At 39.6% G+C, this 26260-nt stretch overlaps 1 protein-coding gene across 1 annotated transcript in view; it reads right to left on the bottom strand.

The window, feature by feature from the left end:
• UBE3C (ubiquitin protein ligase E3C) overlaps nucleotides 1-16201 on the bottom strand; it is a 69747-nt gene extending 53546 nt beyond the window's left edge. Inside the window, exons 1-5 of the mRNA XM_079300305.1 lie at nucleotides 15841-16201; nucleotides 5725-5778; nucleotides 2995-3069; nucleotides 2199-2345; nucleotides 1412-1527 (exon numbers count right to left, since the gene is read on the bottom strand). Coding sequence (XP_079156431.1) covers nucleotides 1412-1527; nucleotides 2199-2345; nucleotides 2995-3069; nucleotides 5725-5778; nucleotides 15841-15906 — 458 coding nt within the window. The 5' untranslated portion in view covers nucleotides 15907-16201. The remainder of the gene's footprint in view (nucleotides 1-1411; nucleotides 1528-2198; nucleotides 2346-2994; nucleotides 3070-5724; nucleotides 5779-15840) is intronic.
• Between the last annotated feature and the right edge of the window lie 10059 nt (nucleotides 16202-26260).

Below are 26260 nucleotides of genomic sequence, written 5' to 3'. Positions count from 1 at the left end.
TTAAAATTATTTAACAAGGTATTTCTTGTATTTTTCCACACATTCACCTTAAAAGTGACTTACAGTAATTTATTTCTATCTACTTGTTTTCCAGGGGTTTAGCTACATCTTTCTGATGGCATCTTTATAAATAATAATTCCTGATTTCAGGCTATCTATGAATATAGCATTCTACCTTTAAATCTTACTAAATTCTTGCTCTGAGTGGTTTGAAAATTTGGAGGTCTACTGCACAAACTGGAAGAGAAGCAAAGAATAATACATGTTTTACCAACATGTAACACAAATGTATTACAAATGAATCCATGAAAGCCCCAGAGCAACAGGGGCTGGGAACAGGTGCTAGGGAACATCATGTGCATAATTAACATAATTCATCTTAGGCTGTATTTCTAATATTTCAGCCTGTAATCATTCTCACCCTTTCAACAAGTTGCTTATGTAACAGCTAGCAGTAACCACAAAAATTATGATGATTAAAAGCCTGTTTAGAATTCAAAGTATTTTTTAATATAAGATACATATGGGCTGATTTGTCCTAAAAATGTGCTTTCTTCCCCATCCATATTAAGAGCTGTATTTACAAAAACATAATTTCCACTGTAGTGAAAATGTGCAATTCCATGCAGTGACACCAGAGCTGTGTCCCACTGCACACAGACTTTAAAGCCCACCACTCATATCATCTGTAGTACCTTTTGTCACTGTTTATCATACATACAGTTTACACACTTATAAGAACACAAGCTTCAGTCACTTAAATGAAACCATTTTCTAAAAAATAAGTATTTTAAAGCTCTGCAGAGTGTAGCTAGTCCCTTTTATTAACAAGAACAAATACACTGCTTCCTAAGAATAACAATAACTGCCTGATATTCAAGTCACCTTAACAGATTTACCTTCCTGTGATCCTCCCACTACAAATAATAGATTTAATGCTGAAGCCAATAATGTAACTGCTTAATATGCCTTCTATTCAAAATAAAGAGTAAAAAAAGGCATATTAAATTATGGTAGTTTTGAAACAACATCTATCCAAAGCATATCCTTGGAACATTAGTCTACATCAGACAATTACATCTAAACACTACCAGTTCCCAAGAAAACCTGGTTTCCACAAATATTGCCAATACTATATAAAACAGTTAAGAACATAGTCAGGCCTATCCTAGGAGAGCACCCCTTAAGCACATGTTGAAATTGAAAGTCAACAGAGCTTAAGAACATTTGATTGTTCTACAAAGAACAGGTATCCTATACCATGGCAGACAAATTTTTAATATAAACAGTCCTCTACATAAAATTAATGTAGATTTAATACATCACTTGCTACAAAAAGAAACAAACAAGTGCCCAACATAATTTCTGGAAACTTTTTACATTGTAGCACACAGGAAAAAAAAGGGCTTACCTGCAACACAGCCCCAACAGTCTTTTTATTTGGAATAAGCAAGTAAGTCTGTCTGGACCATCCAATTGCTTAACAAACTGAGAACTCTGTTTAATTAAATTCTGACACATCCATACCTGCAACAAGATATGCACAAGTTTACAGTTTATCATTACAAGCTCTATCATCTATGGCAAATCAGTAATATTTCAATGCTCTTGTGGATACCTTTGGAGGACTTAAAAAACACAAACTCACATTGAATCATGTTCAGTTGAGAAAAAAATAATTGTTACTCAGAACAAACTCCACAACCACTAGAACTAAACTTTCAAAGTTAAGACTGAGTTACACCATCTGGTAATTTTTAGTTATTAAACAGCCATAATTCTTTAATGTCCATTATTAACAGCCACTATGAATCACACTTACTCATACATTTGGGAAACTGGCAGTGACTTTGCAATTGATACGCCAGCAATACTGAACAGTGAGAAAAAAAATATTACCCAAACACCTCAAGAATGACCATGGGGCCAAGTAGAAATACTGTCTAAAAACTAAAATCCTAACAGAAGTATATTATTTTTTAAAACTTACTGTGAATAATACACATGGGATTTTTCAAGGCTTCATTTCACATACTATGTATGTGTGTGGGCACATGCACTTCTAAAATCTAATTTCAAGTTATTGTGACTAAATGAAAAACAGCAGAGTGCAGTAAAAAGTGCATTTCAAGTGAAAGACTATTTTAAAAGTGCATGAAATGCAAGTACTACAGAAGAAAGTATGTAACAGTACTCACCAAACGCTTTGAATCCTCATTCTGTCTGTAGAAAAAGAGCAACTGGCGAACTAAAAGAGTCAAATTGGCTCCATTAGCAGTGGAAAAGGCTCCTCCAGACTGGGCCAAATTAGCACAGCGATCAAATTCACTTCTTTGGATAGAGTACTTAAAAACAAAACATGCATCAATATGTCAGTAATGGTTATTAATTAAAACAGAGACACAGAATTTCAGTTTCCCATCCATCCAGGTTGTACAGTAAAACAGATACAACATGTATTTGTTAAGAGATCAAAATGTACACGATACCACAGATGAAGCCACAACTCCATTCTGTAACTCCAGAAGTACAGTTGCAGCAAATCTGTTGCTTATCAAGCATTGTCACATCAAACATTTTAGTCTAGTTTACTCAAATTAATGAATTTTAACAAAACTTTCTTAGAAGAATCTATCCAACAGTAACTTAGAACCACTTTTTGACTCAAACTCCTACCTTAGCAATACTACAAAAGAAATTTAAAGCTTCAATAATGTGTGAAAGTTCTTAATACCTAATTTTTTTATCCAATTTATCAGCTAAAAAATCACTGCAGGGTCCCACTCAGGTCCATGCAGTCACATCCATGCTTTGCAGAACATACATCTGTTTACTAAAATACTGAGTTTGAAATGAAAATGTCCAGAGGGAAAAAAGAACTTCCACTTGCTCAAATACTCAAAATTATTTTTCAATGAAATTATTTATTACTAGAAAGTCTAATCTTCAGCAAAAATATTTAGTATCTTTCTAATTAAATAACCAGGTACTGACTTGATGTTTTCTGTCTCTGTACCCTCTTACAAATGACTGGATTATTATTGCATTTTTCAGCCTCCGCCTTTCTTCCTGTAAAACAAAGCAAGAAAACTGAAATCAACACCATAGGACTGACTCTAATTTCTACCATTTTATCAAATATATTTGCATATAATATGCTTTTTAATGAAAATTAGGCAGTAATCATTAGTAAAATTGATTATTTTAATATTTGTACCCAATATACATAAATCAATGAGAATGTTTATGTTCTTAAATGCAAATTTACCATTAAATATTGCAAAAGAATCTTTAGTACTCAGTAAATATGTAATACTGCAGAAATCAATATATTTTATTCCTTTGCATCACTTCATTGTTAATGCATTTTATTAGACAAAGTCATAATACTATGTTGAAAAACATTGATTCATCAAATTCAATGACATCATTCCTCTTTCTGCTTAGAGCAGCAAACACTGACAACCCACTTATTTGTTTTCATTCAAACAATATACAAGCATTATGATGCTGGCACAGTTTAGATGTGGGGAAAAAAATCAGTTATTTGGAGACAGTACTTCTGTCATAAGGAAAATGAGGCTTAAAGCTCATTGTGGCCCAGGAGCAAAATACAGAAATTAATAAAAATTCTTAGCCTCTTTTCCAAACCAGACATATCTAGTGAATCCTTTTATAACACCTTCCTCAGCAGGTGGAAAGAGGAGCAAAAATCACCCCTTGGTGATGGCTCTGAGGAACTGAAAGCCAGCTTGTTTGAGATGTTACGGAAAGAGCTTTTGGAGGGCTCCTTGACAACATCCTGGGCATATCCCATTACAATAAACATCCATGGGAAGTGGCTACTGTAATTGTATTTCTAAAAATGTCCATATAGTTTCTTAGGGAAAATAATGAGTTGTTCATGAACGTAGAGCTACAAAGCAGGGGTTGAAGGAAAATACAAGGATCAAGAAGCTGCTTGAAAAAGAGAAATTTTAACCTAATCAATCCTTAAACATATTGAACCTATAATTCTGAGGGTCACCAGGCAAAGCAAACAGGGGAATTTTTTCATAAATTTCATTAAAATACTTTTTGAAAGTTCACATAAACTTTCAAGTCGCAAAAATCTTGATTTCCAATTTACTGTCCTATAAAGACATATCCAGCTTAAAAGCATGACCTGAACTGACCAGAGAGAACACCAGACAAAATTGCTATTCAAGGCCTATTTTATTTTTCTTGGAAAACTCTGGTTCTTAAAGCAACTTATCTGAATAAGCAGATTCTTGAAGCCTCTGCCTCTAAATCATGGATCAAAATCAAAATTTTGTTAGGCCAAAGGGTATTTCTCTTTCCAAAGTATTGACAGTAAAAGTGCTATCAGGAGAGAGTTTCAGAGAGTTTCAGTTATCTCTTCATAACTATAATGTAAGGCTCAACTAAAACACAGGTAACTTCTTTCTAGGTACTGGTTCTATCTCAAAACACATAATTGTCAATTAGAGACTCCTAATTGCAAAGGTTTAACTCTAAGGTCACTGCTAAGATTCTGCTACAGGCAGTTTTTAAAAGCCACAGCTGATTTTATTCTCAGAGGAGCCATTCATTTTGTGAAAATGTGCTCCATGCCACAGCAAATCATAGTGTGCACATGTGTGCTCCACTGGGATGAGTGCATGGCTCTGCACGAGCTTTGCAAAGGACAGAGCCAAGCAACTGAATGAGTTCCTGGACCACACACAATGTTTACATGCTGTAACAACTCATTGATCATAAAGCCAATTCATAGCAAGGAATTCTGAGTTAATGGGTGAAATCCTGGTACTTCCACACTTGAACTTAGTCCATAACTACACACCCATGCTGGAGAGAAAAAAAGCAGAAACTGTCCACAGAAACTGAGGAGCCACTACAGAACTTGTGCTTAATCCAGCATGAGTCAAACACACCTTTAAGGGCCAAAGAGTTGTTTTCTTCATGAGCATAAAACCTGCATAGTTATACTTTTTAATCAGTATTTAACACCAAATTTTTTTCATCTTATTCGGGGGTGTAGGGGGAAAAAATGAGAAAATTAACATATTGACTCAAATTCCACTCTATTAAATTTTGGGTTCTTCATTTCAGTGCCTATTCCTCCTTTGCATTATTCCAGATGAGTAAACTTCCATCACAAAGCAGTATCAAGGTTGCTAAAAGCTTCATACATCAGCTTCTCACTGCTCCTAAATTATCAGGTGACTTCAATACACTTGAGCACTTTTCAAAGCATTCAAGAATCACTGTTCTGATTTTACCTTCACAAAACTGAGGCACACATTGAGGAAGTGAAGTACTAAAGGTCAGCCAAGAAACCATAGCAGAACCAGGAGAAGAAAGTTTACTGAGACCAACCCATAGTAACAGATTATGGACAAGGTAAAATGCCCAATTTACAAGCCAAATCCTTATCTTTTCTCAACAAAGACTAGATCCAATAAACACCAAAATGAAAGGGAAATTTCCCTTTTGCACCCAGTACATGTTTATCTTCTTTTGAGATGAAAAGCACTTCTAAGGAATATCTCAAAGCACTCAAATTGTTTTGCCAATTAAAGCATACTTGAAGACTATACAGAACTTTCAAACTGAAAGAAAACATTGGTGTACTAAGTCCTATTGCAGCAGAAGTACTTGGCACAATAAATGTAACACCAAAGAAAAATCTGTGGGCAGACAAACGCTTACAGGCTACTTTACCTCTCGTTTTCTCCTTTCTTCCTGAGTACGATGAAGGAGAGAAGCCTTTTCTTCCTGTAAGACACAAATAAAGACACTACTGCATTTCATTCAAACCTGCTTCAACCCTGTTCAGGATATTTAAAGCAGACTTCATTCAGGGATTGTTTAAAATGCATAACACATAAAACATAGAGAAAAGTAGTTAATCATTTTCTGAGCTCACAGACACGTGCAGCCCTCCCAAAGAACATTGATGGAGGGAAGTTATGTCCCCATGGAAAGAGACCAGCAAAGAGCAGCAAACTGCACTGATCCCTGTCCATGTTTTGGTCTCAGCATCCCAATTACCCCAGCAAACATCACCCATTTACAAACAGCAGAGCTGGAGCACAATAAGGTCCCAGTCCCACCAGGTCACAGCAGAAGTCTGAGTGTTTTCCTTGCCTGGAGGGTATGTAAATCCCTGGCCCAGGTGCACACAGCAAGCTGTGGCACATTCAGAGCAATCACATCCTGTTCCAAAGCCCCATGCTTTTATCTAACTTGCAAAAAGGCATGAAGCTCTTACATTTACTTATCCTTTTCCCAAAGCTTGTCCAGAAAAGATGTGAAGAGAGACACAGCATAAATGGCAAAAGTTTTTTCTTTTAAAATTTTGAAATCTTCACCCAAATTAAGGCTATGCATCAAAACTTTCAGGACAGTGATCTCACCAACACAAAAATACAAGAATACTAAAGTATTCATGAGGCCTCAAAAACCAATATTATTACAACAGAAAAACCATGCATTAGCTTTTAAACCACAATCTTATATGAGTACTCATAGATTACAATATATAAACAAAGCTTTATTTGCAGGAGTATCTTACTGGATGGTTCTGGGAAATTTCTAAGGAAATATACAAAAAAATTCAAAATATTGAGGCACTGTATTCAGTTTTCTCTGGAGGCAACAGGAGAAGAAAGCACCCTGGCACCTTCCCAAATCCAGTCTAAAACACACAGTAGATTTAAGGAACCTATTTTCATTTTCTGACACTATGACACATATGACAACTTCGTTTTACTCCACATGCCCCTATTACCTTTGGGAAGTTAAGAAATTAAAAAACACTCAAACTGAAAATGTACTGTATTTTAATATAGAAAAATCAATTTGAAGATGGCAAACAAATGTTCATAAAATATTTAATTACAGCTGAAACAACTGTGCTGGAATACTTTCAATGTCTATCAGCAGATACAAAAAAAATGAAAGCAAAACTCTTCTGCATTTCATTTTTGATGATACAGAGGAAGCAAAGTCATGATTCTCTTAGTTTCTTTAGGATAAAAAATACTGTAACACAGACCACCAAGAGAGTGAAAAAGAAAAAAAAAATCCCACAAGAAGGTTAACCATCTTTCCTCTAAAGACAGTATTTATGGCCAAAGACACCACTAACTACAGCTATTGCCCTCTAAAGACAGGGTTTGTTCCATGTGTTAAACACACCACAAACAACCCAAGGAAATCCATACATAAAGATGATGCATCTTCACTCAAAACAGTACAGAAAGGAACACACAAAAAGACAAAACAAGGTACTAAATTAATAACCAACAAATGGCTTAAAGTTTCAGGACTTTCACAACAGCTGATACCCAATGCTTTAAAGAAATTGGTGAAATTTCCCAGTCTAGAAGAGATTATTCTGCAGACAGCACTATGTAAAGTGCATTTCTGCTTAGAAACAATGTTTTGTAATTTGCCCTCACACTTCAGAGAGAATTGAAAGAAAAAGCAGAACAAAATACAGGAAAAGTAAAACAAGTTGCTGCATGTGAATAGAGAAGAGAATGGTATGAAAAAAACCAAGCAAAGACAGAAAATAAAAATTATTAGTAGATAATGGGAAATAAGTGGGCAGAGGGTGTATCAGAAACAAACAATTTCAAATCCCTTGAACAGGGACAAAGATGTAACAGGGAAGTGTATCCTTAGTGTATCACCAGCTTTTCACTGATGAAAAAGTGGGTTTCTTTGTAGCAACCAGTCTTTAATCCAACTCACTCTGAAACTAACAAAAGTGAAGTTTTCAGTCAGCCACATACTTGCTTCGAGTACTTGTAAAGAAAAATGCCAACTTGTTACAGTATAAATTAAATAAAATTGAAGAACTATCCTAAGACAATAAAGTATTCAAATAAGTACACCTCACCTTTAACAAATCATTATGGGTAAAATAATACTGTTACTCATGTTCACAAGATATACACAGATCATAACTATGACTAAAGAACACATTTAAATTAAAGAAAAATATACCCCCTTAAAGAGTTTTTAAACCAAGCTCGAATACACTGTCTCTTCAGAAATCAAAAAGTAACCATGTAAGTTCAAAAGAAAACAAACCTGCAGTAGGAAAGAGATGAAAAGAACCACGAAATAATTTTCTTCCAACACGAAGGGCATTCTATGAAAATCATTTCTTAAAGAGAGGTAACTGCTGAAACCCTCCCTGAACTGACAGCCAACCAGCACTGTGAAAAGGAGCCAAACTCAGCAGCTGCTCTTCTGTGGCTGGTTGTGAATGACAACAGCGTTACTCAAGTGACAACTCCCACCCAGAGTGACAGCCACACCACCAGCAGCTCCAGCTGCCCAGAGCTCCTCACTGCAGGAGATGGCCCGACAGGAACTCCAACATCACACCTGGCTCCCTCCTACTCCCCACCTTGCACTGATCCTGTGCTGCTCATGGCACCTTTCTTCACCTGCCAGACAGGCACACACCAGGTGCTGAGTCTTCCTTTCACGGCAGGCAGGCAGACAAGGTAAGGGGAATGAAGCATGAGCTTGTCCTGACTCTGTCAGTCCTAACCCAAAAGGAGTGAAGAGCCATTCCCTGAATCACTGATTTTTATGATGTGATCTTCCTTCAGGGCTTGCCCTCCCAAATGCAAATGGGGAATGCACCGTTTGTGAGTTTTCACGCAAAGTTGCAGACACCTGGCAGTCCCTTTCCTGCCTGGTGCTTTCTGCAATGGAGAAAAGACAACCAACTAACCAACCTCCTGCTCTAGCACGCTGAGCTGCAGCACCATGAAAAACCCAGTTTGAGAAGTTTTCTGTGAGGCACGGCACAAAGAAACAAGAAAGCAGAGAAAGCATATGTGACAGCAAAACACAGTGCAGAGACATTGCAGAGGATGACTCCAAGGGTAAGATAGGAGGAGGGAAGAGGTGGAAACAGGGAGGCAGATGGAGGACAGCACACAGAAAGGAAAACGTGGGATTGCCACCAAAGAAATGCTGAGTAACATTTGAAATGTTAATCTGTACATGGGGATAACGCATACTTCTATGTACTGTGCTATTCATCACAGCAAAATTCTGGGTGGCAGAACTGCTGCAAGGCAGCAGCTGACAACAGCTGACAGTGAAACAATGTCAATGTCAGTGCTCCAAAACCAGCAATTCAACCCATAATGAAAAAAAAAAAAATTGCTTTCTTATCCTTGTTTTGCTGAAATACACTTTCTGGTTGCAAAAGTATGTTTGCAGAACTCCTAGCTTTCACATGTCCTAAACAAAGACTGAATAAGGTATACAAACATAGAAACTATTACTCTTTTCCTTCTGCATTTGAACATTTTGTCTTGAGAGGAAAAAACTTTCAGCCCTCTTGGCTCAAAATCCAGATTCAGAAAAACAAAATGTATACATAATTAAATCCTTTTCAACACTTCTAATATTTGTTGACTCTTAAACTCTGAAATTGAACACTCCTGGGCAGCTATGTTAACCAAGCTATCATAGAGCAAATAAATTTAAAACTGAAATATGCCCAGATGCAAAGATAAAACAATCCTTATTTTCAGAAACTAAAAAACAGTTAAACAAAGATTTTAAAAAATATTAATAACACTAAAGCAAAAAAAATATTATTAATAAATGTTTGATGCTTCGTTATAGACAGAGAGGGTTTACTTTGGTTAGTAGGTGAGAATGCTTTGTATTTCACATTACAAGAGGTCATGCAAAATACAAGGCATGACTTTTTATGCAATTTTCTTTAAAAAACAAATGAATACTTGATCTTATTAATTTCATGGACAATTATAGAAACTTGTACGGTTTACATCTACAAAATCCAGGAACTTTGAATCTTTTTTCTTTCCTTAAAATGAGGAACACGACTTTACAGATAAATTTAACTTGAAACACATAAAAATCGGTAACAACTCCCAAAACAAATGAAGTGATCTAAGCAATTTATAGAATAAAATTCCTTTCAACACAAGTATTCAGTAACTAAGCAAATAAATGGAAATTTTTCTAACATTTATTTTTACAGAACAAACATGGTCACTGGGAGCTATTCCCCACCTTCTCTACAATGTTTCTATTTCCCAAAATAATTTTAGACAAGATGAACTCCAATTGGGTTTTTAAAATCTGAACAGTAAAAGAAATTCACATTTTAAAAGGCTTGCAATGCCTTGAACTGAACCTCAACAATGTCAATTCCACTGAACATGTCTAAGTTCATTCAGCACCTTGAAATATTCTGCTGTCATGGTACCCACAAAACCATACATGGTGGAACCAGAATTTGATTGGAGGCTCTAGAAGAGGCTCTTGCATTTCATTTCTTGATTGAAATGCAAGAAAGCTGCTATTACATTTATGCTCAGTTTGTCCCTATGATGATTTTTAAGGTGTATATTGTACACAGAGCTGTAGGTGAGTGATTTCTAGTGCAAGGTGTGCCCATGACAAGGGGATTGGAACTGAGTAATCTTTAAGGTCCCTTCCAAACCAAACCATTCTGTGACTCACCATTTTCTCAGGAAAACAAGTGGGGAAAATGTATTTATAAAGGCATTTTATTTATAAATAAAATCTAATCTATAAATTTTTAATCTGGATTTAAAAAAACAGCACATAATTGAAAATAACAGCATAATCACTACTGTCAGGTAACTACAACTCCATCATTTGTAGCTTGCTTTCAAATGAGGAGAATTTCAAATGTTACAGAGAGAAAAAAAAAGCCTAAGAATCAAAGATGCATTAAATGTGCAGTTTCCTACTGACAGGCAGGCATTATTTTACAACATGAAGGTCTCCTCATCCTTCCATGCCACAGATGTAAAATTCCACAAGTATTTCAAGACTTAGGCTGTGACACTGCAAGATTGTGGGTAAACATAGCTCTGACTCAGAATGAGGTATGCACCTGCACACAGAGCTACACCATGTGCCTGACAGGACAAAGGTCTTAGGGAGCAAAGTACTGCAATTCTTTCCCACCATTCAAAAATAAACACTCAGTTTGTAATTCTAAACTAGAATATCCATACTGTAATCCTTACCATCATTCCACTTCCATTGTGGCATGGTGTGGGGTCAAATAAGTTATAATAAAATGGTAATCATTCCTTCCTAAAATTATTAACTGTTTTCCTCAATCAATCAGTAAGAGAGAAACAAAACTGGTTTTTAACTGTCCCATCAATGTTTATATCCTACAGGCATCTATCACAAAAACCAATCTCAACACAGGCAGATCTCTCCATACATTGGCAATTTTACAGCCTACTGATTGTAAAATTTTAATTTTAATTCCACATGTGTAGAATACAGACAGCAAAGAGCAAACAAGGTGCTTCTGGAGTTCTACCTCTGCACTTCAGCTGAAAGCAGGGGGAAATATAAACAAGACTCCAATGTTTAATGTCATGCTTCTAATTTAAGAAAGCAAATCAGTAACTACTAAATTAAAATATAAAAAAACTTTCTAAATAGATCTCTGATTAGTAAAAATGTCCATATTAAAAGCAATTACTGAGACTTTTTAAAATACAGATGGAGTAATCAGTATTAGTAAGTTTCATTAGTAAGCTTCTGTCTTCCACAAAAAAAGCCAAAGATCAAAAAGAACCCCAAACTCAATGAAGTTGTTTTCACTTTCACTTTCATGATCATGCTAGCTCATCTGTATTACAAATCCTGAAAAAGGAGGGAGTTTTCTATTTTAAACAGTCTTGGGATTTGTAAAAGCATGGTCTAGACAGCTCAAGTGATACTGAACATTTGACTGAATATTCTTTTACCCATTTTTCCTGTTAGACTTCCAAGGTGTCACTCATACATTTCACAACATAATCAAACCACGTGGAGCTGCAGAGCCCCTTGTACATCCCAGCATTGCCCTGGGGATGCCCTGCATGGATGCACTAAAGCATTGCTACCTCTGAGTTTTCTTAATATTACTGAATTAATGAAGTAACACTAGCCTGACTGTCCCAAATCAGGCTGACATGGTTAAACCACTTCCGTGTTCATGCTAAAATCAGTGCAAGCTGCCAGCTGTCCCCAGAAGGCCTGGTGACACTCCACCTGGCAGAAACCTGTTCCCTGCACGGGACACAGGGGATGGGCTGGGAAGCAGCCAGGTGAAGGGACCATCTGCTCCCTTATCCAACCCAGCTGTGCAGGGGGCTGTGCAGGCCAATCTGAGCTGCACCCCAAGCCAACTCTTCATGCACAGCTCTGCATTTCCTGCCTAACACACCACAGACTCTCTGCAGCCACAGCCTTCCAAGCAACAATTACTGTCCTGCACAAAATGCCCATGAGTAATTCAAGAGGTTCCAGTATTGAACTCTAATAACAGCATTCATTTTTGGAGACTACTTCACTTAAAAAGCACAAAAATATGGTTTGCCAGTTACAATTAAACTAAATTTGAAAATTTCTTTTGAAGAGCCTCATAAAGCAAAGAACCATGTTTTAAAGGTGATGATAAACTACCCCAGAAATAAAAATAAATAAATAAAACCCTCTAAAATTAGCTTATCACATTGTAAATAAAATCTTGTCTCTACGCCCTCAAACATATGTGACAGGGCACAGTTCAGATGAATCAGCAGATTCTTGAAAGTAGATATGGAAGGAAAAGTACAAGCATTGACAATACCACCTACATTTTTACACTTCTGTACAATGCTTTATTATAATGCTATAATAATATTCTGAAAGGATCAGTCACTGAGGCAGTAATTTCGAGAACACTAATTTGCAGCCAGTGACTAGAACAAAAACAAGTGATGCTTGATATGGGTGGACTGAAGTGCCTCTCAAGAGCACACACAATTCAGACCACAACACACATGAATGTCAGATGCAAACAGTGCAAAATCAGATCCAAAGCTTTCTGTTTTTGCAATTCAAAAATGCAATACAAGCTAGTGATGGGAATGCACACTAGATTCAGTATCTAACTGCCAAAATTATGCAAATCCCCAATTTTACTTCTATCATTATGCTCCTACTGATAGAACTTACTGAAGTTCCCTAGCGAGGCCTAAGGGAACACTACAGACACACATGGTGCTGCCAGACAGGTGTCAACACATGTGAGCTGTGACCAACACAGTTACTGTTTGCAGCTGCAGTTCCAGCAGCAAAACCACACTTCTAATAGTGCTGCTGATCACTATTTTGGTGTAGCTCTACTCACATCAGGCTCCACTGGCACCTTCAGCACTGACTGGCTCCTCAAACAAGCATCCCTGTGTCTGTACAGGGTGGTTTTGTCACTGTTCTGCAGTGGTGCAACCGCATTTGGGAAACTTCCCCACACTGGATACAGAGTTATTCTTAGCATTAACCTCCATGGCCCCAGTGTTTCTGAACTGAGACTTCTTCCACCAAAGGAGTCACAGTGGGAAGCACCGAGTATGCAGCTAGCTACCAGAAGTATGGCAGAGTACAGAGTTGATCTTTCTGAAGTTACACACCATTTGGGAGGGTCAGGGCATTTGTGAAAAAAATTAGGGTTTTTTTTGTATGTGTACCAAAAGCTGAAAGGAAATAATTAACAATCCATCTTTCTGTAAAAATGAAGCCAATACATATGAGAAACATGATCCCAAGGAGTCTGTGATGTGAAATAATGAGAAACTCATGTGATGCCTAATTCAGGCTTACTTAGAAACAGAGACCAGACAAAGTTAAAAGATAAAAGCTGATACATCTAATTGAGGGCAAACAAAGTCTCCTCAAAGGGCTACACCCCAGATGGACAATGGCCACGAGTTTTTCAGACAGGTATAAGTGTGGTGTTTTTATGTATCAGGTGTTAATCCTTCAATTACACCTTCAGGTAGTGAAGTCATACTGCCCCAGTTTGCTCCCCCCCAAATCACTTCTATACATAGTTTTTGGAGCCTGAGGCTGTAGGGTGTCCTTGGATAACAGGCCCAGAGGGATTGTTTTGTCTAACCAAAATGTGAAGACAGTTAACTACACTTTATATGGAGTTTAGAGCTTTGCACTAACACAGTATAGGATTTAAGAAATACAAAAGCTTAAATCATAAGGCATCACATGGAACCCACATAAACATTTCCCACAGTAATCTTTGTTTTTGTATGTTTGCACAGAAATTCAGGTAAACCACATTTAGAAGTAGTTTTTAGTACTGTTTGAGTAAGTTATTTCACTAGTACCATACAAAGCTTCTGAAAATAAGCAGCTATTTCAAGGACACTCTGGGATGTCCATGTAACCATGATGCCCAAAGCTGCATGTAACTGATTTGCACTGATGCAGCACAAGCACTTCAGTGAACCAATCTAAAATCATGAAATCTGTGCACCAGTCAGTATCAATCTCATCATGAACCACAGCCTCTACTGCACACAGTGAAGGTTATGCATCAATTTCAGTTTCCAGTCCTTTACATGCTAATATTTGCCCTTGGAAATTTATGCCTACATAACATTAATAAATTTGCCCCATATAATTCTGATACATTTTCATTAATTGCTGAGTGTAAAAGAAGATGTTATAACAGTTGTTTCCTTCTGTAGGAGGCAACTTGTTCAGCAAGAAACACTATGAGCAAGTCAGGGTCAAAAGTTGCAAAGTACCTGAAGTGTACAGCTGAGGATCAGGGCATGTTCTGCCAACTCCTACTTAAGCTGGAGAGTATTTATGGCATTTTGACTCATGTAATGCCAGTTTACATGGACTAATGAACAGAAATGTCTTAAGATAAACAGATGATGAATCAGAGGAAAAGCTGCATAATCTAAATACAGTTCTGTATACAATCTCTTCATATTAAGTCAATATGTCAAAATGCAAACTTCATTGTGGTTTTAATATCACATACTGGAGTATTTTTGCTCATTTCCTCACTGTACTGCCAAACCTTAAAAGTTTCCAAGAATCAAACTAGGTTTTAGAGCACAGTAATAAAAACTTAAGACTTATTCTTTTACCCAATTAAAATTCAAAAATACTAATGGAAACATTCATTAGCTTCCCACGCAGTCATCTCCAATGACAACGGGGAAACTCAAGTATTTTCACAGCGAATTTAAGTGACCCCTACAGATCAGGCCACTTCTAAAAACACTTTGTCCTTTCTGTCGTTCTTCGGAAGTCCTGTGCCCTCCAGTGCTCGACTAAACACTGGCTTACACTGTCCAACCAGCAAGATCTGAATAAATAATTTTGCTTCTTTCCCATCAATAAACACAAGGAGATCGAACAGTCTGGTACAGCTGACAATTAACTGCTACCTACCCTGCGCACGACAAATTGACTGAACCTAAACTTGACAGAGACCAACCCGGCACGCCCGGCTCACGTGGATGGACCTCCCCCAGCAATTCGGGTTGTGTGAGGCTGTGTGTGCCCCACATCCCTCCGCCGAGGCAGGTCCACGCCACACATTCCCTGTGGAGGGAAATGACAGGAGGTCCCCGAGTCCTTTCCCCCCCGGGAGACCCGGAGAGCGGCTGCTCGGGAGGTGCCACCGGCCGCGACACCGGCACCGATCGATCGCCCGCGGGGGGGACGAGCCAAGGAGACATTTCCTCGCTTCCCACAATTCTTACTACACTACCAGCCTGGGATGGTGTGGCCTGATTGTACAAAAAAATAATAATAACAGAGAGGCAAGGAGATCAGAGATAAACACATCATCAGGAGGGGAGGGTTCTTCCCCTCTATTAAACCTTAGTCATCGCTGCTCCCATTTCTGAAGGCCCGACGGTAAAAGCACGGATAACAGGGCGGGGGGCGACGGAACCGACACGCACACAGGCACGGGCGGGCGCCGCTCCTTACCTTCCTGCTCGCTCCTCCGAGGGACACCTTGGGCCTTGTTTTGAAATCCCCTTCAAAGCTGAACATGTTTACAGCTTATCCCATGGAGAGCGGGGCCCGGCCGGCCGGCAGGGCGAGCGGAGGGGGCCGCACGAACCCCCCGGGCTGGCGCCCCGCGGCCCGCCCGCCCCCGCGGGGCTGCTCCCCCGTCCCCCGCCTTCCCCGCGGCCTTCGCTATCCCGGTCGCCCCGTTCCTGACCGGCGGCGACGGCGGAGCGTAGTGGGAGGAGGGAGAAGGAGGAGGAGGGAGCGGAGGAGGGGGCAGAGAGAGCGCTCCCGCCGGCCGCGCAGAGAAGATGGCGGCCGCCCGCCGCCCGCCGGGCGCGCTCCCGACACACGGCCGCGCCCGCCGCCCCGCCCCCGGGCCGCGCCGGCCCTCAGCGGCGCCGGCTGTCCTGGCGGTGCTGTGCGCGCTGCCCCGGCTGTGCTGTGCTCTCTGTCCCGGCTATCATGTCCTGACTGTCCCCGCTGTCCCGGCTGCGTGTGTTCCACGGGAAACTTCGCTCCGGGCCCGCGGGAGCTGCCTGCGGGTGTGAGGGGCGGCTGGGCTGGGCTGCGCTGCGCTGCCGCATCCTGCCCAGACGGGCCGCGCTGAGGGTCCCGCCGGGCTTTGGAACAGGCTGCCCTCAGCCTCACTTGGCTACGGGAACACACTTGTTGTACACACGCACACATAAATATGTAATTGCCATTTGTACTTTTAGTAGCATAAGCATATCACAGAATAAATAAGGTCTTGAAAAAGACCTCTGAGATCATAGAGTCGAACTTTTGACCAAATACCTCCACCAACTACGTGACGCTTCCAGTTCTTAAACAACTCCAGGGACGGTGACTCCGCCTCCCTGGGAAGCCCATTCCAGTGTTTAACACCCTTTCCTGTGAAAAAATTCCTCCTGCTGTCCATCCTGAGCACCCCCTGGTGTGAGTTGAGGCCAGCTCCTCTCGTCCTGTGCTGGGAGAAGAGTCCGACCGCTACCTGCTCACACCTTCCCTTCAGGGAATTGCAGGGATAAGGTCATCCCTGAGCCTCCTCCAGGAGCTGATGGACATGCGATGGACACGGCTCCATGGCAAAGACTTCGTGATCAGGGTGAAGAATGGACACGAACACACCGATACAGGCTCCTGTGTAGCCATGGCAGTGCATCCAGCCTGAAAATACACTGGAGAAAGTCCATCAGAGAGGTGGGCTCGGGAATGGGAGCTCAGACGATGAGTGGAAAGGGGAAAAGGCTGTCATGTAAAAGCAGCAAAGAGAAAAAGGTTATCATGTAAGAGCAGCAGACCTGAACGGTGAAACTACACCTGAGGCTGCTCTACATTTCTTAGCCCGTTCTCCATTTTCTTCAGTGTGGTGGCTGCATCACTCCAGATACAGAGGCAGCACAGACAACAGCAATAACAAAAAGCAATTACTCAGTCTGCAGCTCCAGGTGGTAAATAAGTATAGGTGGCCAAATCCAGCTTTCATTCCCTTCAGTGGAAATTTGATTTCATGAGCTCTAACTTGTGAATTCTCACATCAGCATATCACAACAAACACATGGCAAACGCCCACTCCAGGAAAGGATGTATGTGTTTTGCAGCTGTTCATACCAAGAGCACAATTCTCTTTAACTCTTGTCAAGCTGACTGGCTAATGAAACATTTGTTCAGATTTCATTGGATTTGGATGATTCAGAAGAGTATCAGTTTTAAAATTTCAGATTTTTCATAAGGGAATGAGCGCTTGGCAAGAGTAAGCATTTCCCCAGATAACATCGTCTCAGTACAAGCAGGTCCAGCCTCCTTAAATACTGTTTACAAATGCAGATGGGGTTTAGGGTATTGGGAAATACCATGTCAAATGTTTGTTCATAGTTTCAACACATTACATTGCTGATGAAATATCCCACCACTCTGTATTGAAATGACTGTAAGTTTTTTTCCAAACATGACAAGACTTTTTTCAATTTGAACTTGGCCTTGATAAACTTGGTAAGTCTCATACAAAAAAGGGCTAGTCTAGATGTCCCTAGCAGTTAGTTAATTAATTTTCATTAGCACAGGAGCAACATGTTAGGTCATGAGTTTGTGCCATCTTTATCAGTAACAAAGACAACTTAAGATGCAATCCCTCCTCATGTAAGAAGTCAAAGAAACATAAAACTACAAAGAACAGAGTTTCTATGAATTAGGGTTTTCACTGATACATATTTGATATATTCTAGCTTCAGTGTCAGAAGGACACAAGATCTTCTGCTGGCCCTGGCTGTTACCTTCTGCAGTAAAGTGGTTGGTAAATAACACTGGCCCAACTGATGAGTGTCTCAGAAGTCTTGGTGACTTCTGGTGTCCCCAGCACAGGAAGGACATCAACCTGTTGGATTGAATCCAGAGGAGGCCACTAAGAAAATTAGAGGGATGGATCCCCTCTCCTATGAGGAAAGGTTGGGAGAATTGGGGTTGTTCAGCCTGGAGAAGAGAGTGTTGTGGAGTGACCTTGTTGTGGCCATCCAGTACCTGAAGGGAGCCTGCAAGAAAGATGGAAACAAAGTTTTTACAATGAAATGCAGTGACAGGACCAGGGGCAATGGCTTTAAACTGAAAGAGAGTAGGTTCAGACTAGATAATAGACAACAGTTCTTTACAGTGAGGCTAGTGAAGCACTGGAACAGATTGCCCAGAGAAAAGTTGTGGATGCCCCATCCCTGGAAGTGTTCAGGGACTGGTTGGATGGGACTCTGAGCAACTTGGTCTGGTTCCTATCCATGGCAGCAGGATTGGAACTGTATGATCTTTAGGGTCCCTTGCAACCCAAGACGTTCTGTGGTTCTATGATTTGCACCCCAGCACAGGCCATGCCCTCCCAGGTCAGAACAGAATTCCACAGGATCCAGAGAGAGAGGGCAGAGCCTGGCAGTGCTTGCACAGGATTCACTGACAGCCCCAGGCAGGTGAGTGGATGAGTCCTGGGAGTCCAGACAGTGCTATGGTGTGGGTCCACAGTTCATCCAGGAGGAAGGGCTGGAGACAGGACACCTGAGTTTAGATGGACCATGAGCAGTGGGGTGAGTGGGGACCCCAGATGAAGCTGTTCAGGGCAATCCTGACAAATGCAAACTCAAGGATGTGGGAATACTGCTCCTGTATCTGTGCTGTGTTAACCCAGCTGCCTCACCTGCTGCAATCTTTCCCATCTTTCTCATCTCTTTATTACACATTCCACAAGACTTTTTGTGTTCTCCTATCCACAGCTCTCTGTGATTGAACCTTTTTGCCACTGCATACATGTGTGCACATTGCTCCCAGGTATGGGTGGCTTGGTCCAGTTGTTTATCAGATGCAGTCTGATCTTTTTAATAAAAGATGTCATTACTCAACATTTTCTTCTCTCCCTAAAATCAAGTTTCTCAAGTGTGTGCAAACACCATCTTTTTCTTATAAACACACACCAGAGAAATTAAAACAGCAACACAAAGATAGTCACAGTTGTAGAAAATATGGGTAAAGTGTGATTCAATCCACATTACAGAGAAACTTGCCCACAGAGTGTCTCCTTCTTCTAGGTACAAAGGGACAGGAAAAATCTGTGGTTCCCATATGGCTGCTGTAAAATCTTACTTTTTCACTATGAGTGGCTCAGAGCAAAGCCATCTTCTAAAAGTCTCTTGTTGACACTTTGAATGTCTCTTGTGGAGCAGAAGAAAAAGAGGAATGAAGATTTGGTGGGTAGCAATAATAACAGGAAAAATAATTCCTTCCCAAAAGTGACAAAGATCTTGAGTTGTTGTGCTGGGTGCCAAGGATAACATTACTGAGGTGACTTATGAACTTCTAAAATTATGAGCTCCTTTTACCTTAATGTAAGTAGCAGCACACTCTGCCTGTGTCAGGGAGATCTTTTTTATTTTTGTAAATGCTCTTTCTACATATTAAAACAGATCAATGGCACTTAAATTTTCTAAGGAAAATAAATATTACACATTTTACCCTTTTAATGAGCACTGGTTTATATCTACAATCTTTTTTTCTATTCTCAGACTATCCCCAAACAATTTCAGTTCTGATGCATTGTCCTTCTGGCCTCATTCTGTACACACATTCCTGATTTAGACAGGGTAAACAATCAAGATTGTATTTGGCAATTGCTCAGTTCTGTAGGGTATGATGGCCAAATTGTCACCACCTTACCATTACTTTCCACTCCCTATGCAATTATAATAAAGTGTCCTAAACTTTTTTGCTGACTTGCTGAACTCAGATGAAAATCTAAGATGCACTGACAGCACCTCATAATGTGCTACATTATTTCCCAAGGTACAGAAAGATTTTTTACAAGAGTGCATAAAAAATGGGACAGTAAATAAGTTAGAAATGCTTTAATTTACAGGAGATGAGGCTTGAGATTAGTCCAAATGCTGTGATAGGCCAATATCTGATTTTTAGTAATGCTTTTAGTAAGGTTTGCTACCATATGGACTGATGGTGGGAGGTAATTTTTTTTTTAATTTATTTACTCTGGGTAAAACACTGAAAATTAAATCTATTCTATCTGAGAAGATACTGGCAAGACTGTAATGTAAAAAGCACTTCACTTAAGCACTTCCTTTAGTTCAAACTGAGTGCCAATAGACACTGCCAAGGAATGAAGACATTTTATTCAAAATTACACTGGCAAGAGACCATCAAATTATCCTTAACATTTTCATTAAATTGAGATACAGATATAGTTAGGGTAGTAAATCTTTTCAATACAAGGAGTTTATTCCTGAGCCAAGGCCAGATTCAGCAGTAATTGTAGGAACTATAAGACCTAAAGGCTCACCTACATTACCAAAACAACTGTTTGAGGCTTTGGCCCAGTTTTGAAGAATGGATGGGCTCCATCCTGTACTACAGAGCTAATCACATCAGCAAACTACAGTGATGTGTTTAGATTCCAGTCTGGGGCCATCATTCCATGTTTTGTTGGCTTGATTCAGTGACGTTTTGGGGGTTTCCATTAAAAATCTACAAATATCTTTTGGTTGTCTGCTGTCTCTGCTCTTAAGGATGTAAAAAATTCAAACAAATGATACCATTCCCAGAATTGATACCTTATTCCTCTAAAGACATGTTGAGCTGATGAGATGAGGAACCTTATGTCCACAGTTTTTAAGATGAAAATGTTATTAGCCTATAGTCTCAGCTCCTTTTTAATAGCTGCACTGGAAAATTTTCTCCCCAGAGGTGCCTACCTTTTGTTCACAGCTTCTGATGGAACAATATCATTTATTGTCAGAATCCAGTCTTCTGGGGAGCACTGGGGATAAGGGCTTATTGTAGTTTTAGAGCTGAAGTTGTAAGATATTATTATGTTATTTGGAAAATGTTCGTTAACCATAAACCCTGTTTTGTTTCCTAGGGTTTAAAATTATAGACATATTTAATTCAAATACTATTGCTGCAAAGATGTTCAGCTAAATGATAAAGATTAGAATAATCTTTTTCAAGTCTGTCTAAAACTTAAACTGTGTTTTAATAGGAAGGGAGCATTCAGGATTCTTACATGTCATTGAAAGTCCAATTTTAAAGAAAAACTACCCTCAAGTGAACACAAACATAACTTCATATTTATCTATCTTTGGCTCACCTTTGATACACCTGGAAGCTTTCCCTAAACATAAACATTATAAAAATTGGCATTTCAAGCAATTCCAACATGTTGATTTTATCTGGAGAGAAACATGTGTGCTATGGGTGAGTATACATCTAGCTGTTGTTAAAACATGTTCCATTTAATTTCCTATTTAAATTGGTTGGAGCATTTTCACCCTCCCTTGGTGCCCATGTAAACAAGAACCTTGTCGAAGTCAAATCGTTCATGTGGTTTGAGAAAAAACAGACCAGATTATTTCTTTAAGTTAGTTCACCTGAGCTTCCCTATGATCCAGAAAAAGCACATACACACATGCATTCTTACATGTGCATGTATTGATACAAGGATTTATGGGTGTGTTTTTACACAGGAATTCACAAAAGAATTTAAAGAGTTCCTTCATAACAAATTACTCGTAATTACAAATGTTAACAATCTTGAATTTCTGAAGAAGATCCCAGGACACCACAACCTCTGTTCAGTAAGTTTGAGCACTCAGATGGGTTGTTTATTGCACAAGACCTGGGCTACTGTAACAGTGAAAAAAAAAATGGAAACACCTGTCAGTACTATTTCCACTCAGAAAGAAAATTTTCCCTGACCAGTTCTTATGAGGTGGAGCTGGTCTTCATATGGAAGCAGCTTGAAATTAAAGGCAGACGGTAAATTCATATTCTGAAGACTCATTCAAAAAGTATTTAAAGGACACAAGTTATGATCTGGTGGAAAATAATTACAAGAAAGCAAAAGAAACCCCCAGAACACAGAAATCTGTTTAGACAACTAAGGGGAAACAATACTATTCCAATATTTAAAATTACTCTGGAAAATTTACTACAGTTAGCTGTGGGATCCTGAAATATTTTTTTTAATTTACATCTTTGTATCACTCAAATTATTCAGATTAATTTTCTGCATGGGTGTTTTAGCTTAGTCTTATATGTGCTGTATAGGTTCTTCTCTAATTTTAGATTTTGCATGGCTTGGATTCATTTCTTTAGGTTTGCCATTGATAAAAATGAGCATAGGTACACTGAATTCAGTAGTAGAATTATGCTGCCTTAGAATAAAGTTTTGAATTTTACTCCTACCTACTCTTGTATTTCTTTATAAGTGGCATCAGTGTAATCTAATTTTAGCTATGTAAATATCAGGCATCTGGTCTAACCTCTTCATCTAAACCTCTCCACACAAAGAATAACTTCCTTCCTCTTCTAAACTCCCTTACAAGGGGTTCAAGTTGCTGGATATGCTGATTGACTGAAAGTTTATTATGACATTGGGTACTTGCCACGTGCAAGGCTCAAGTCAGCTGGAATCAGTTCACTTTCCATGCAACTGGAAACAAACCAAAAAAATAAAGAAATAAAGAAAATAAAACAATAAAGAAAAAAATGTATCCTTTATCCTTAAAGTAGGAGCAATAACGCGTAGGCACTTCTAAACAGATTTTAAGACCTAAATGCCAAATGAGCAATAAAATTATTCTGGATTATTATTAGTGTCACAGAAGGATGTTGAGAAAAGTGTCAGAGACTGCTGAATAATTCCCATTTTACCAATTGCAAGGACTGTAGTTAACATCCCCTCTAGGAAAAGTCACAGAAATGACGTTTTTCTTTAGATCTCTTCCAGTAAATTTGGATTTTCAAAGTGCCATTAGAAAGAAATGAAGGTGCCACAGGATTTGAGAGATGTAATTTAAATGCCAGGCACTTCCACTCACTTGCTGTACAATCATGACCAAGTCAGCCAGCTGGAAAACATCTGAGCACAGAAGGGCCTGGGCTGTACCTAGGCAAGAAGTTGAACATGAGTGGCCAGTGTGCCCTTGCAGCAAAGAAAACCAGCTGTGTAGCAGGTTGCAATAACTAGAGCATAGCCAGCAGCTTGATGGAACTCCTCCCTGCACTCTTTGCTCTCCCTTCTCTCTGAGAGTGCATCTGGAGAGCTGCATGCAATTCTGGGCTCCTCAGGGCAAGGATGATTTTGAAATACTGGAGGAAATCATCAGAGGACAACACAATACAACGAGGGATTGGACTGTATGATACAAAGAGAGGCTGAAAGGATTGGGTTTGTTCAGCCTTGAGACCAGAAGCTGAAGGAAAGACCTCCCTGCATTTTATTGCCATCTGTTTGGAGTGTGCAGTGATGAGGGAACCAAATTCATCCTGAGGATACAAGTTGCAGTAGGCACAAGTTGCAACGAGGGAAATTAGATTATTTTCAGCTAGATATTAGGAAGAACCTTTTCATGCTGGTGGTGGTGATACAGTCTGGATGGACCCAGAGAGACACCTCATGAAACCTCCATCCTTGGGGACATTCAAACCTGCACTGCACAGTGTGCTGAGCAATCTGTTGTCCTGCTTTGTCCACAGCCTCATCTCTTCTCTGACTCTGTGACTCAGTTCACCAAACTAATGGCTATGGTGTGGTTGTTTACATCCCATCTGGCTGCTCTGGGTTCCTTTGTGGGATCACTGTTGTGACTCTTCCATTGCCAATCTCATGTTGAGATTCCCAGTCTGTGGTCAGGATCATTGCTCTGTTGCTGAGATCTTTCTGATGACAAAGGGTTCTCCTCTGAGCCATGTCTTGGTCATATCACTCCCACACACTTCAACTCTCTTTCACACTTGCAAAGCAGAGAAACTCCTACCTTAATACTTTTTGGAGTGTTAATATTTGACTCTCACTCAGAGACTGTGATGTTGGCTGCTATGTATGGAAAGAGAAGAAAGAAATAAAGCCTTCCAGATGATGACAGCACAGTGGCTCCCTCCTCCCCTCAGCAATGCCAACAATAATTTTAAATCAGCCTTTTATCTTCAAATGTACTTCAGAGGCACTTCAGCATGAGAAGAGCTTCTTAACATATGAACTTTCAGATGGGTGGGTTGAAGAAAATATGGAGCTTTCCTTTAAACAATTAGAGACCATTTTGCTAATCAATTTTTGTCAGGCGCCTAGAAACATTTTTCATTATCAGATTCCAAATTGTCTTAAACAGTACGAACTAATGAACTTTTATCAGTCCAGTTTGGGGCACTCTGATACATCCCTGCTCAAATTAAATAAATCACAAACCTTAATTAACAAAGACTGGCATAGCTGCAAAAGCAATGAATTAGTTTGTACGTTATCTGAGAGATCACAAACGTACAGTAGTTACAATTAATGGATTTAATTTTAAATGCTGAGGCTCCAACATGAAAGTGCCTCAGAAGTCCATCCTGGCATTCTTATTACACTTTAATTATAATTGATGTACCTGGGAAAGATGTCAGCAGTGTACATTTTAACAGAGATGCTGGTCTCCCTTAGAGAACTCATAGTCCTTGCTTGAAACAGTCAATGATATGCAACAAGATTTTGATGAAATCCAAATTTATTAGGGTTATTAAAAGTTATTAATTATTTGGCACTGTAGAGATGTAATCTGGTACTATTCTTTAATAGACAGCTTTATATATTTAAGTTTCAGAATTGAGGTTTATTTTTAGTTTAAAACATTTCTGTCCCTCTTGGCCCCCTCCCATCATTCCTGTTTCTTGCAGATTTTGGGGTTTTTTCCCTTTATAAGGCTAAGCTCTTATCTTCCAAGCAGATATTTCCAGCACTTTTCCATGGGTTTTTTCTACTCTCAAGAGAGATCTTCACTGGTCCACTATCACCATTCCTGTCTGAAGCAGCTCCCAGGAATGAAGTCAGTCAAGTCTAAGAGATAAAATCAGTGAACATCAGCAGAAGATAAATCCATCTTCTGTAAATTACATCAATCTGCTGCCACTGTTTGAGGTGTCAAGCTTGAATTGAACATAAGTGGCCTCAAATTAAACATTTTCCAAGGGTAGTCCTCTGCTTCCCCCCATCCCACACGCAGCCCAGCATGCAGGGTGACACCAGGCACAGATGAAGCCACAATCTGACAGCTCTGCTCCCACTGCACCCCTGCCTGTGCCATCTGCAGAGCAGGACCAGCAGCTCCTGCCTCTGCAGAGCAGGAAAGGTGGCAGCAGCAAGGAAGGAGGTGGACAGTCCCAAAAAGTGTCATCATTGCTGCCACACACCCCTCCTCTGAGGCACAATGGCAAAGAAGCTCAGCTGGGATCTGCACCCCACTCTCCCTCCCAGCTTGGTCCTTCTACCTTCTCAAAGCTGCCTGGACCACACTCCCAGCCCTTAATTCCAGGGCACTCCTGTCCAATTTATCAAATCTCCCTGTGAGACACTACCCTTTTCCTGCAGGATGAGTTTAAAAGAAAAATTTGCTCTCCAGTTGACTGGAGACACTTAATTAGAGCACAAACCTTATGGTAACTTGTCCTTCTGTTATTGCCTCAAATCCTGGACTTATTAGACTATGGGAAAATTCCATCAGTCAGTTAAAGAGGGAAATTAATTTTTTGATTACAGAGACTGGAAATGGCAAGTAGGTGAGTCCTGAAGGCTCATAAAAAACAAAAGGCAATTAAAACTAATCCCATATGGATTTCATCACTGACTTTACAAAAGGTTTGTCATTGACTTTAATGTAGTCAGAATTTTCTTGATTCCTTGTGAAATATTTTTTAAGGATGTGTCCTGATTATTGGGATTTCATTCACAATTTTTTAATATTTTGGCTTGACAACATAGTATTTTGTGGAACTCTGTAACAGAGGTAGAACCATTTGCTAGATCTTCTGTGTTATGCATCTCTTGAACACAAACCTATAATATGAAAATTAAATTATTTGAATCAAATAATGA

Source organism: Erithacus rubecula (assembly GCF_903797595.1).
Source record: "Erithacus rubecula genome assembly, chromosome: 3".
NCBI lineage: Eukaryota > Metazoa > Chordata > Aves > Passeriformes > Muscicapidae > Erithacus > Erithacus rubecula.
This window is presented reverse-complemented; position numbering and strand designations above follow the sequence as displayed.